The 14,524-nt window shown below is 40.5% G+C and overlaps 1 protein-coding gene across 7 annotated transcripts in view; it reads right to left on the bottom strand.

Annotated features, from left to right (window-relative positions):
- The window catches only part of usp7 (ubiquitin specific peptidase 7 (herpes virus-associated)), a 59,989-nt gene that overhangs the window by 34,022 nt on the left and 11,443 nt on the right, over positions 1 to 14,524 (bottom strand). For all 7 annotated transcript variants that reach the window (XM_061981618.1, XM_061981619.1, XM_061981622.1 and 4 more), the window contains exons 3-11: positions 12,881 to 13,079; positions 12,635 to 12,773; positions 9,844 to 9,932; positions 9,649 to 9,757; positions 9,415 to 9,545; positions 6,096 to 6,150; positions 5,950 to 6,030; positions 5,697 to 5,787; positions 5,369 to 5,451 (exon numbers count right to left, since the gene is read on the bottom strand). In XM_061981618.1, coding sequence (XP_061837602.1) covers positions 5,369 to 5,451; positions 5,697 to 5,787; positions 5,950 to 6,030; positions 6,096 to 6,150; positions 9,415 to 9,545; positions 9,649 to 9,757; positions 9,844 to 9,932; positions 12,635 to 12,773; positions 12,881 to 13,079 — 977 coding nt within the window. The remainder of the gene's footprint in view (positions 1 to 5,368; positions 5,452 to 5,696; positions 5,788 to 5,949; positions 6,031 to 6,095; positions 6,151 to 9,414; positions 9,546 to 9,648; positions 9,758 to 9,843; positions 9,933 to 12,634; positions 12,774 to 12,880; positions 13,080 to 14,524) is intronic.

Consider the following 14,524-nt stretch of genomic DNA (forward strand, 5'->3'; position numbering starts at 1 on the left):
AAAAATCAAGGACAAAACACCACTCAACCAATGGAGAAATACAGCAGCAGTAATCAAATGGTTCAACAACATCCAAGACAAACAACAGCACAACTTTATCTCCTTTGATATCGAAGAATTTTACCCTTCCATCACGAAAGACCTACTGACTCAAGCACTAGACTTCGCCTCAGACTACGACTCAATCACAGGCAACGAAAGAAACATCATCATCCACGCAAAAAACTCCATTCTCATCCACAACAGTACACATGGCAAAAAAAGAACAATGCAACATTTGACGTCACTATGGGAAGTTTTGACGGAGCAGAAACGTGTGAACTCGTTGGGAGTTTCCTCCTCCCCCAGCTCGCTAGCCTCAATCTGAACCTTGGTATTTACCGTGATGACGGACTGGCAGTGTGCCGCGCCTCGCCAAGGAGCAGCGAGAATACCAAACAGCGCATATGCCAAATTTTCAAAGAGAACGGCCTACGGATCACGATTGAAGCAAACAAGCAAACCGTCAACTTCCTTGACGTCACTTTCAACCTGAGAAATAACAGCTACCAACCATTCACGAAACCCAACACAACACTCCAATACGTGGACCATGACAGCAACCACCCACCCACCACCACGAAAAGAATACCTACCGGAATTAATAAAAGGCTATCGATGCTGTCATCTAGCAAAGCTGAATTTGACCAAGCAACCCCCCCGTACCAAAAAGCCCTTGATGAAAGCGGATACAATTTCACCCTCACCTATGAACCCACGCCAGGAAACCAGCCAAAAAAGAACAGAAAACGAAACGACATCATCTGGTACAACCCCCCATACAGCAAAAACGTCTCAACTAACATTGGACACAAATTCCTCAATCTGATTGACAAACACTTTCCCAAAAACAACACCCTAAGAAAAGTATTCAACAAGAACAACATTAAATTGAGCTACAGCTGTATGAACAATATACGACAAATCATCTCAAACCACAACAAAACAATTGCAAATGAGCCGTCGGCCCCCGGACAGAGCGACTCCAAAACCAACAAAGGCTGTAACTGTCGAAAGAAACCTGATTGCCCTCTCAACGGGGGGTGCTTACAAACATCAGTTGTCTACCAATCTAAGGTAATACGCAAGGACATTAACACATCCGACACATATGTAGGATTAACCGAGGGAGAATTCAAAACCAGATGGAACAATCACAAGGCTTCTTTCAGGAACCAAAACCTGCGGAATACCACAGAACTCAGCAAACACATTTGGGACCTCAAAGACAATAATGTTGAATATTCAATAACATGGCAAATTCTTGCATCCAGCACACCTTACAATAGTGGTAATAAAAGATGCAACCTATGCTTGAAAGAGAAACTGTTTATTATTTACCGTCCAGACCTGTCATCCCTCAACAAGCGCAGCGAAATTGTAACAGCATGCCGCCACAGACGGAAACACCTCCTAGGTAACACATGAGCCAATCACCACGCCCCTACGCCAGCCTGTACCCACCCACTCTGTGCCCTATATAAACCATGGTATGTGAATGCTCCCATTAAAATCTCCTGATGATTGAGGGAACCCCCCCTCATGAAACAGGCCTGTAGAGATGAAATAGTCTTGTGATTTTTCCCCACACATACATACATATATATATATATATATATATATATATATATATATATATATATATATATATATATATGTGTGTGTGTATATGTATATGTATATATATATATATATATATATATATATATATATGTGTGTGTGTATATGTATATATATATATATATGTATGTGTGTGTATATATATATACATATATATATATATATATATATACTATATATATATATACTGTATATTCATATTCATATATATATACATATATATACCGTATATATATATATACATACATAGACACATACATACATATATATGTTCATATACATATTCATATATATATATATATATATATATATATATATACATACATACATACATACATAGACACATACATACATATATATGTTCATATACATATATAGATGTTCATATACATATTCATATACACATATATATGTTCATATACATATTCATATACACATTTATACATTCATATACATACACACACGCACACACGCGCGCGCATCCATCCATTTTCTTTTCCCGTTAGGGGTCGCGGGGGGTGCCGGAACTTATCTCAGCTGCATTCAGCTGTGTGTGTAAATATATACATACACAGTGTTTCCCACAGGACAGGCATCTATTTGTGGTGGTGTGGTCGGTGGGGGGGCGGCGGCAGCGGCGATGACCAAGAAGAACGCGGAGTTGGAATATAATTACAACATTTTATGTACATATTTATATACAGATTTGAACAATTAGTGATTCACTGAAATATATTTATTAATTGTGGTTCTTACAAAAAATATATCTTATAAAATATAAAAGCTAAAATGTCTCTTAAAGCTCTGCTCCTTTAATTAGTGAATACTAAATAATTTAACTTTAGCCTACTACTACAACCATATTATTTACCAGCAACATGAAGTGAAACAGAGGCAGAGATGTCCTGCCACAGTCAGTCAACCTCCTCCTCCTCCTGCTACTGCTGCTGAACAGGTCGCACCTGTGGTCCGAACTGTAGGCCTACCTCCTCTCCAAGTCGAGCCCTTTTCGGCCGTTAAAAATATTTTTCTACACTCATCTGTGTGAAGGAGTGAACATCCAACATTAGAATTTATTACTAACGAGCAGAAGCGCTCTATGTACAGTGCCGTCTAACCTTAAGCGGCAGCAGCTCAACACATGCAGGGTTCAACGTTAAGGTTTTTTTCTACTTGCCCGACTTCTCAAATCTACTTGCCCCAATATTTTTACTTGTCCTGCCTAGGTTTTTTTCTGGCTGTGTAGTGCTCATGGCTTATATCTTACTAGAATCCTTCCCGTTGACTATTTACAACACTACACAGTATTTATTATTATTATTATTATTATTATTATCTATAATTGCATTTAAATGGCATTGCATACATGTAAAATTAAATGCTATTTCACATTATTTGACCAGTAGCAGTTACACCCATCTGAACAGGTCAGCCACCTGTTTAAAGCCCAATCACAGTTGAAATCTTGAAATGAATGGTCTTTAATGGCCAAAACATTAACCTGGACAACATTTTAACAGCTGGTTGGCTCAGATTTTATTATTTTCATTGCATTCACATGTTGCAGTGGACAGTGGACAATTTAGCTTCAGTCCATGTGTGTTTATTGACAACATGGTTATAACCTGGACACGTTAGCTCGTCGGTATTGTAACACGTGACTGTTACTACGTGCGTCTGCCCCGGGCCACGAGTCAAACAGCGGCGGTGTTAATGAAGCAGCGTCAGGCTGCTCACCGTCCGTGAAACGCTCGGTGAAATCACGGATTAACGTTAAATATATGACGAGCCGCGAGCGATGCAGCTATAACCTATCTACTAGTGATGGGTTGATGAGGCGTCATGAAGCGTTTCGACACATTGCAAAACTGTATTGATACTGTGTCGATACTGTGTCACTAAATAATGACATCTGCTGGACATTAAAAATCCCTACAGGCAACCTATGGACCGACTCAACTGACACTGATTTTATGACCTAGTACAGTGGTTCTCAAATGGGGGTACTTGAAGGTATGCCAAGGGGTACGTGAGATTTTTTTTAAATATTCTAAAAATAGCAACAATTCAAAAATCCTTTATATATGTATTGAATAATACTTCAACAAAATATGAATGTAAGTTCATAAACTCAGTGAAGCACAAGCTCAGGTTTGTCACTAAAATGTCTGTCAAAAAGAACTGTGAAAAGAAATGTAACTATGCAATATTCAGTGTTGACAGCTAGATTTTTTGTGGACATGTTCCATAAATATTGATGTTAAAGATTTATTTTTTTTGTGAAGAAATGTTTAGAATTAAGTTCATGAATCCAGATGGATCTCTAATACAATCCCCAAAGAGGGCACTTTAAGTTGATTATTACTTCTAGGTGTAGAAATCTTTATTTATAATTGAATCACTTGTTTATTTTTCAACAAGTTTTTAGTTATTTTTATATCTTTTTTTTCCAAATAGTTCAAGAAAGACCACTACAAATGAGCAATATTTTGCACTGTTATACAATTTAATAAATCAGAAACTGATGACATAGTGCTGTATTTTACTTCTTTATCTTTTTTTTTCAACCAAAAATGCTTTGCTCTGATTAGGGGGTACTTGAATTTAAAAAAAAATCACAGGGGGTACATTGCTGAAAAAAGGTTGAGAACCACTGACCTAGTATATACAATAATATAAACCAAGTCATTGTATTTCATTTAGGATTATTTCATAACTTCATTTAAATAAAAATATATTTTTTGTCTTTTTTTAGATACAGTCAAATAATGTGAAAATGTATCATAACATGGAAATCTAAGAGAACGTGTTGTGAATGAGGATGCTTGTGGACCTGGAAATTATTATTTATTTATTTTTACACATTTTTATTTAAAAAAAACAGTTTTTCCAACGTATTCAATTTTAGACGCTTTCTCTTCTTAGTTATTATTTCTCCGGCTGTAGAAAAGACCCGCTCTCAGGGCACAGAGGAGGCGTCAGTGCGACACAGTTCGCGTATCGGTCACGTGACCAAAACAGCTCATGATCGGTCACGTGACTTTCTAAAAGCGGTACGCGCACCGACACAGGGTTTCGCTCTATGAGCTCGACGCATGCGTCGATGCATCGGTGTTGCCGGACCCATCACTACTATCTACCTATAACACCTGTAAAAATGAAGCAATGCTACCACGCTAGCAAGCGTTAGCTAGCCGGCTATGAGCCACCAAGCTGCTAACTGTCGCCAAAAGGCACCATTTAAGTTTTTTTCACCATGGCATCCTGGATCAAGGCTTTCAGCAGCTTTTGGACGTTTGAGGTAGAAACGTAGGAAGCGCCAACATTATGAAAAGTAGCCGGCGAGTATTTTGATTCTGTCCGTCCCTCTTCTTCTTCTTCTTCTTCTTCTTCTTCTGGCCCACCAGGTGAATTAAGTGCTATTGCATAGTGCATAGTAGGCTACCGCCACCTACTGCACCTGAGGTGTAACTACAAGCAACATTCACAGAGAGTCCCATTGCTTTTATGAGCGGTCGACCGAGTCAAAAGCCGAAAAATCCATTTGTGGCGGACGTAATTCTTTCGTTGGCGGGCCGCCACAAATAAATGAATGTGTGGGAAACACTGATATATGTATATACACACATATGTATACACAGACACACGCACACACACACACACGTATTTATGTACGCATGCTTGCGACTCAGTCAGTATGAAAACTCACCTGCAGGCCATGCTCTCCTGCATCATATTTGTTGTCTCCGTCTAACTGTTCAGTTGCAACATAATCCTTAAAGGACTCGAAAACTGGGGAAAAGAAAGTCACCATGAGATTGTGAACAAATACACGTCAGTGAAGCAACAGGTGGAACAACCAAGATCCATTACAGTGTTTTAAAGCAACAAACAGACATTGCGATTAAGCCCCAAATGAAACCTGCTTAAAAAAAAAAAGCATGACCCCAATTCCCCAAAGATGCCTTGCATAATAATGGCAGAGAAGCATCACTTTTACAGTGTGAGGGGAAGAAAGTTGCCATGTTGACACTCACTGTTCTTCTTTCCTTTTATGCTAAGCTGGATGTCGTAGTAATCCTCTATCCGCTCCGATCGGTAGTCTACATGCTTGCACTGGATGTATGACTGGAGAGAAACACATGAAGAAAACCACAGTCTTAAATACAAATTCATTGACATACTAAGTTCATATTTATTAAGCAATGCAAAAAAATTTAGACTTTTGCTCATATGATGACTAGACTATTTCCATTAGGACAGAAGGATGCAAGAAGAAGGAAAACGTACCACCATCTTTCCTCTGAAGAGCTTGGGGATGGTTCCCTCAACACAAGTGCCTTTCATTTTGTTCTCCACATTGTCCAGGAGCTGAAACACACACTCCTCAGCAATATGTTCTCTGCAATCCCACACACTGTTTAGTGAGAACTCACCACTCTGCACAGCTCCTGCACGTCATGTTGCATGAAACTGTCCAGAGTTTCCCACCTGCAGGACAAATGTTTGCTATTAAAAGACCAACACTACATTATTACACAGATGGAACTTCCGCCCGAATGCAGCTGAGAGAGGCTCCAGCACCCTTGCGACCCCGAACGGGACAAGCGGTAGAAAACGGATGGATGGATGGAACTCCTCATGCGTGTGCCTGAGGATCGGATTGTATCGGCTTACATGTAAAATGTGTGATATCTTGTGCGATACAAGCAGTCCTGTAGCATGTTTTCTTGTGTGTGATATCATGCGCAATACAAACAGTCCTGCAGCGTGTTTGTGTGTGATATCTTGTGCAATAAAATCAGTCTTGCAGCCTGTTTACTTGTGTGATACAAGCAGTCCTGCAGCATGTTTACTTCTGTGTGATATCATGTGCGATACAAGCAGTCCTACAGCGTGTTTACTTGTGTGTGATATCATATGTGATACAAGCACTACTGCAGCGAGTTTACTTGTGTGTGATATCATGTGTGATACAAGCAGTCCTGCAGCATGTTTACTTGTGTGTGATATCATGTGCAATACAAACAGTCCTGCAGCGTGTTTGTGTGTGATATCATGTGCGATACAAGCAGTCCTGCAGCATGTTTACTTGTGTGTGATATCATGTGCAATACAAGCAATCCTGCAGCATGTTTACTTGTGTGTGATATCATGTGCGATACAAGCAGTCCTGCAGCGTGTTTACTTGTGTGTGATATCATGTGTGATACAAGCAGTCCTGCAGCGAGCTTACGTGTGTGTGATATCATGTGCGATACAAGCAGTCCTCCAGCGAGTTTACTTGTGTGTGTTGTTTGATACAAGCAGTCCTGCAGCGTGTTTACTTGTGTGATACAAGCAGTATTGCAGATTGTTTACTTGTGTGTGATACAAGCAGTACTGCAGTGTTTACTTGTGTGTGATATCATGTGTGATACAAGCAGTCCTGCAGAGAGTTTATTTGTGTGATATCATGTGTGATACAAGCAGTCCTGCAGCATGTCTACTTGTGTGTGATATGATGCGCAATACACACAGTCCTGCAGCGTGTTTGTGTGTGATATCATGTGCGATACAAGCAGTCCTACAGCACGTCTACTTGTGTGTGTGATGATGTGCAATACCAACAGTCCTGCAGCGTGTTTGTGTGTGATATCTTGTGCAAGCAGCACTGTCCTGCAGCATGTTTACTTATGTGTGATACAAGCAGTCATGCAAAGTGTTTACTTGTGTGTGATATCTTGTGCGATACAAGCAGTCCTGCAGAATGTTTACTTGTGTGTGATATCATGTGCAATACAAACAGTGCTGCAGCATGTTTACTTGTGTGTGTGATATCATGTGCAATACAAACAGTCCTGCAGCGTGTTTGTGTGTGATATCATGTGTTATACAAGCAGTCCTGCAGAATGTTTACTTTTGCGTGATGTGTGCGATACAAGCAGTCCTGCAGCGTGTTTACTTGTGCGTGATATCATTTTCGATACAAGCAATCCTGCAGCATGTTTACTTGTGCGTGGTATAATGTGCAATACAAGCAGTCCTGCAGTGTGTTTACGTGTGTGTGATATCATGTGTTATACAAGCAGTCATGCAGCGTGTTTACTTGTGTGTGAGATATGTGCGATACAAGCAGTCCTGCAGCGTGTTTACTTGTGTGTGATATAATGCGCGATTCAAGCAGTCCTGCAGCGTGTTTACTTGTGTGAGATATCATGTGCGATACAAGCAGTCCTGCAGCGTGTTTACTTGTGTGTGATATCCTGTGCGATACAAGCAGTCCTGCAGCGAGGTTACTTGTGTGATATCATGTGCGATACAAGCAGTCCTGCAGCAAGTTCACTTGTGTGTGTGTTGTATGATACAAGCAGTCCTGCAGCATGTTTACTTGTGTGATATCATGTGTGATACAAGCAGTACTGCAGATTGTTTGTGTGTGATATCATGTGTGATACAAGCAGTCCTGCAGTGAGTTTACTTGTGTGTGATACAAGCAGTACTGCAGTGTTTACTTGTGTGTGACATCATGTGCGATACAAGCAGTCCTACAGAGTGTTTACTTGTGTGTGATATCATGTGCAATACCAACAGTCCTGCAGCGTGTTTGTGTGTGATATCTTGTGCAAACAGCACTGTCCTGCAGCATGTTTACCTGTGTGTGATATCATGTGTGATACAAGCAGTCCTTCAGAGTGCTTACTTGTGTGATATTTTGTGCGATACAAGCAGTCCTGCAGCGTGTTTACTTGTGTGTGCTATCATGTGTGATACAAGCAGTCCTGCAGCATGTTTTACTTGTGTGTGCTATCATGTGCAATACAAACAGTCCTGCAGCATGTTTACTTGTGTGTGATATCATGTGCAATACAAACAGTCCTGCAGCGTGTTTGTGTGTGATATCATGCGCGATACAAGCAGTGCTGCAGCATGTTTACTTGTGTGTATTATGTGCGATACAAGGAGTCCTGCAGCAAGTTTAATTGTGTGTGTTATGTGCGATACAAGCAGTCCTGCACCGTGTTTAGTTGTGTGTGATATCATGTGCGATACAAGCAGTCCTGCAGCGTGTTTACTTGTGTGTGATATCATGTGCGATACAAGCAGTCCTGCAGCGTGTTTACTTGTGTCATATCATGTGCCATACAAGCAGTACTGCTGCGTGTTTACTTGTGTGTAATATCATGTGCGATACAAGCAGTCATGCAGCGTCTTTACTTGTGTGTGATATCATGTGTATTTATTTGTGCAAAGCTGCACAGCCAGTTAACATCTAAATACCTTCCAGTAGGCGCACAACTTCTTCTATATGAAGTCACTTACAAAAGGTAAACATGCTAGGCTATAGGCTACTAGGAGCTAGCGGCTACACAACAGCTAAGCAAGTAATAGACAACCTAAATACAACATTTGTCAATACAATTAAGTATTAAATGATTATAGTTGCACAATATTTACACAAAGTCTGCCAGGCTGAAGTATCCAATAACAAACGTGTCCGCATCGTACAATTTACTGTGTCACGATCTTAACGTCATGAATTATTGTGGCCACGAGGTGTTGCCATTTAATTTCAACTCAAAGACGCCATAAGTCAATTAATAATATAGGTTATTGTTTTTCATAGCTACTATTTGTATTCTCTCAGTAATTTCACTTGATAAAGCAGATATCGCATCGGCAGAGAAAAAGTTGTATCGGGACACCCCTACTGGCAGCAATCAAATACAGACTAAAAACACTATTGCTCATAATAGAAATATTTGCAGTTGCTACCCAAAGGACTTGGTGAGTTTCTTGGTGCCGACTGGCTTGTCGCTGTGTTGCAGCTCGTAGAAAACCCTCTGCAGGGCCAGAGGAACGCTCTTGGATGAGTCGTCTCCCTCTGTGGGCATCATGTACACCGCCTGCACGCAGAGGATTGACAGAATATCAGACCACACTCCGGTTTTCATTTCTAAAAGTCTTTCCAAACGGATATGTTTGAACTCCTTAAGGAGAGCATCTCACCCGACGTAGCTGGTTGGTGAAGAAAAGAGTCTGTAGCAGGCTGTTCATGTAGCAGGTAGCTCCTTGGTTCTTGAGACCAACATAGCCTGTGTGTTTCTTGGAGTCCCACCTGTTACACAAAGCAACGCTAGTTTCACATTTTCTGGGGAAGCTGGCTTGATTCAAACTTCCGAGATTAATTAAAAGATTACGTACGCCACTCCATGTGGGGCGTCTGCCTGGACGTAGACCTCAAAAGTGACTTTGTCGTCATCTACAAAGCCCCTCTCTGGGTCGGTCACATCCTGAGGAGCAAAGTTAGAAAAGTGTTTCATATGAAAAAACTGACAAACTAGAGAAAACGAACAACAGTGCATGTTTATTAAAAGGGAAGAGCTCTTTTTTGGAAGGTTGTCTATCACTCACAATCCCTTTGTAAGACAATAACGCAGATGGTTTTCTTTTTTATGCATTCTTAGTCGTAAAATATGGCAAGTACGAGGTGGCTAATAGGGCTGCAACGGTTAGTCGAAAATAAAATTTGTCGCCGACAATAGTTGTGATGTCATCGCTCGTGTTTCTCCGGGCGGAAGTGGGTCACTCGCAAAACCATGGGTCAGTGATAACATGTAAAGTGTGAGGATATTTCCTCTTATTAAAAACATGAACATTTGGAGGGAGGACACGGTCTCAGCTTCGGTAAGAGTGTTAGCTTCTACCTTGCTAACAAGTGTGAGACGAAGTCGTGTGAAAAATAAGTATAATTTTAGCCAATATCAGCTAAGTAAACGTTGTCTACATCAATTCAAGTACGTTTTAAAGCAGCGTCAATTTGCAACGCCGAGAAAAAAAAAAAGGCACTTTAATGAACACGACCCGCGTGTGGAGGTATCATAATATTTAACATACAATCTATTAAATAGCCAACATTTTAAGAATTAATCAAAGATACAATTCTACCCTAGAGTAGTCTCGATACCAATACTTTAGTATTAGTATGTATTACGATACTTTAATACTTTTCTAAATAAAGGGGACTTCAAAAAATGGCATTATTGGCTTTATTTTAACAAAAAATCTTACGGCACATTAGACATATGTTTGTTATTGCATTCCAAGAACAATTTTGTCCTTAAATAAAATAGTGAACATACTAGACAACTTGTCTTTTAGTAGTAAGTAAACAAACAAAAGCTCCTAATAGGCTCAAAAGAATCGTTAGTTGCTGACAATGTAGATACTGGGAGTCCTCTATTGCGCTAAAACATCCAACAATAGTCTATTTACATGTGGTGACATGATTATTAACCACGTATTAGCTATAATGTTATAATGAGCGCTAACTAGAGGTGGGAATCTTTGACCACCTCACGACTGGATTACCATTCAGGAGCTACAATTCCATTACAAATCAATTATATTGATGCATCTTTAAGTATATTCAGGCAGTTTAACTTTTCATTTCACTAAAGAGTTTATCACTTGCATCTTCTAAAAACAGTGCGTTGTAATAAGAAATTCCAATCACATTTATTAAATTAATAGAAATGTGTGCAAAACTGGAACATAAGTGGACTAAAATAAAGGCACTGGTCGGATCTCTTAGGGAGGTGGCTCGCTGCAGTTAGACACATTTTAGAACAGACTGCAATACTTTATTTACAATAAATACATCGATTATTGACATTTACTAATTGATTTCATAAACGTCCGAATTGTGATGCATCTAAAAATGGATTTCTTCCCTCACCTCTAACGCTAACGCAGACAAACTATTTTTAGCGGCGCCGCGATCAGAGAGCTAACTAGCTTATGCGGCTATATTGACATAGCCTCTGAGTTGCTGAAAGGTCATTCCAGATGATAAATCATGCCTCTCACCTGGATAGTAGGTTGTGGACATAAACCCACAAGTTGGTCAACTTTGACATCCAACTTAGAGCCGAAAAAGGCAAGAAAGACACAAAAAGATGCTCGTTCGTGGTACTTTTTTAACCCTTTGTGAGGCTTATGATGAATAATTGTGGTAAAGGGGAATATATAAACATCCCATCAGTCTTTATCCCAATGAGAGCAGACAATGTACAGTAAGTGATTGTTGTATTATATTTGTATATCTTGTTTAGCACTTAGCAATACTGCTAAGTATTTAGCACACAGCTTCTAAAACTTGTAGATCCTCAGACATCCATGTTCAAAAATAGAAGTTTCTGGATCGTCATTTGTCCCAAAGTAGTCTTTGTTGTCTCTCATCAAGTCTGTCATGTTTAGCAGTCTTGTTGTTGTTGTTAAAGGAAAAGTGTGATGTGTCTGTGAAATTAATATGCTGACAAATGCCTAAAATGAGCAAAATATGTCAACTACAAACGTTACTACATTTTATATGTATATATTTACAGCACGTACAATACAGGCCAAAAGTTTGGACACACCTTCTCATTAAAATGCGTTTTCTTTATTTTCATGACTACTTACATTGTAGATTGTCACTGAAGGCATCAAAACTATGAATGGAGTTATGTACTTAACAAAAAAAGGCGAAATAACTGAAAACATGTTTTATAGTCTAGTTTCTTCAAAATAGCCACCCTTTGCTCTGATTACGGCTTTGCACACTCTTGGCATTCTCTCGATAAGCTTCAAGATGTAGTCACCTGAAATGGTTTTCACTTCACAGGTGTCATAGTGTTGAAGCCTTCAGTGACAATCTACAATGTAAATAGTCATGAAAATAAAGAAAACGCATTGAAATTAGGTGTGTCCAAACTTTTGGCCTGTACTGTATATAAAAGCATTGAGGCTTTTGGAAGGTTTTTTTAACGCTTTATAGGCGGAATAGAGCGGCTCGCATTGGCTCCATTGTTAGCGGACTTTTGCTAGTGTTTATTTACGATTTAGAATGCATTTAAAAAAAACAAACGTGTCTTACATCGGTATTGTGAATGATAGAAACAACAGTTCCTCTCTAACCAAAGGGATGAATATAATAATGGATTTGAACACATACGCTCCAGGACATGAAGTTGGAGAAGCCCCAGTCGTTCTCTTTGTGGAAGAACAAGTGAACGATCCTGCGACTGAAGGATTTCTCGTCATCTTTGTAGTTGATGATCTTGAGCATGGCCTGAGCGTGACACGACCACGACCTGAAGGCGGCAAGTATACGAGCCATCATTATTATTCAAGGACAACAACCGTGTTATTCATAATTCAGGTCTGAACAACGCCGTGATGGAAGGACCGTGACACCTACGTGGATTCTGACTCGGCATTACACTGCAAGAAGAAGCCCACGCTCTTCTGGTGAGGCCGGTCGGCGTAGAAGCGCGGCATCACCATGATCTTCCACGGGAGGTTGCGGACGAAGCAGGACGGGCTGAGCACCGACTCGCTCAGGCGGCTGAAGCGCTCCACCACAAACCTGAAAGTGGCTTCTGAGCGCCAACTGGTGTCTGCGGTGAAAAGGAAGAAATGAGAAAAAGACTATTTGGAATAATAATGTCCTAAAAATTGGGGATGCATGACATCGGTTTTCAAGCAGATACAGATCCTGCTTCCATGACCGATAATTGGACCGTTTGTGCACAAATGTGGATTTGACAAAGTATTCCTAAAGACGTCCAGAGCTGTCATTTCCACGACAGATCGCTTTGGCCCTTGGTTCGTCTACAACAAGCTTTTTGCACTTTTCAGACACAACGGCGGCGGGAAAGACCTTTCTTAAGCTCGGTGGTGGCGATGTTGACGTTTCGGGTGGCGAGTGGGGTTAAACACCTTCCTGTGAGTAAGTCCAGCACGATGGACATCATGTTTGTCAACACTGTGAGCTCTGGGGAACTCTGATGTTTTCACCCTAATCCACCAAAATCACAGTACGCGTAATTTTTTTTAAATCGTGTGACGTGGGGATGGGCTATAATAAGATATCAATTAATATCGCGATTGACGTAAAACCAATATTAACAAAAATGTACTTGATAAAACATTCCATTAATGTGTAGTTTTTTTCCAAAGGGACCGTACAAAGCTCATCCTTTAGAAAACAGCTGTACCTTCCTGCCACTAAACCTGCAGAAAATAGTTCTCAGGTTGCTCTCTGTTTACATTTTCACACTTTGCATTATTTTCTTACACTTTATGAAGCATTTCTTACACATTCCTTATTTTTAAGAGCTTATTGTTAAGTGTTCAATGTGATTTTACGATTTTGTTTACATTGAGTGTTTTCCATGCTTGTGTTGACATTTCCTTTCTGCCTCGATAGATGAGGGATTATAATCAGAGGACGGTTATATTTCAAAATAAAATATATTATTCTCCTGCTCCGTATTTTCCATAGATCATAAAAAATGTCAATTATAGATATAATCCTCCATCCATTTTCTGCCGCTTGTTCCTTGTTGGGGTCGCAGGGGGAGCCTATCTCAGCTGCATTCGGGCAGTAGGCAGGGTACACCCTATCGCAGGGCCAACACAGATAGACAGACAACATTCACACACTAGGGTCAATTTAGTATTGCCAATCATCCATCCATCCATTTTCTACCGCTTATTCCCTTTGGGGTAGCGGGGGGCGCTGGAGCCTATCTCAGCTACAATCGGGTGGAAGGCGGGGTACACCCTGGACAAGTCGCCACCTCATCGCAGGGCCAACACAGATAGACAGACAACATTCACACTCACATCCACACACTAGGGCCAATTTAGTGTTGCCAATCAACTTATCCCCAGGTGCATGTCTTTGGAGGTGGGAGGAAGCCGGAGTACCCGGAGGGAACCCACGCAGTCACGGGGAGGACATGCAAACTCCACACAGAAAGATCCCGAGCCCGGGATTGAACCCAAGACTACTCAGGACCTTCGTATTGTGAGGCAGATGCACTAACCCCTCTGCCAC

Source organism: Nerophis lumbriciformis, linkage group LG24 (assembly GCF_033978685.3).
Source record: "Nerophis lumbriciformis linkage group LG24, RoL_Nlum_v2.1, whole genome shotgun sequence".
Taxonomy (NCBI): domain Eukaryota; kingdom Metazoa; phylum Chordata; class Actinopteri; order Syngnathiformes; family Syngnathidae; genus Nerophis; species Nerophis lumbriciformis.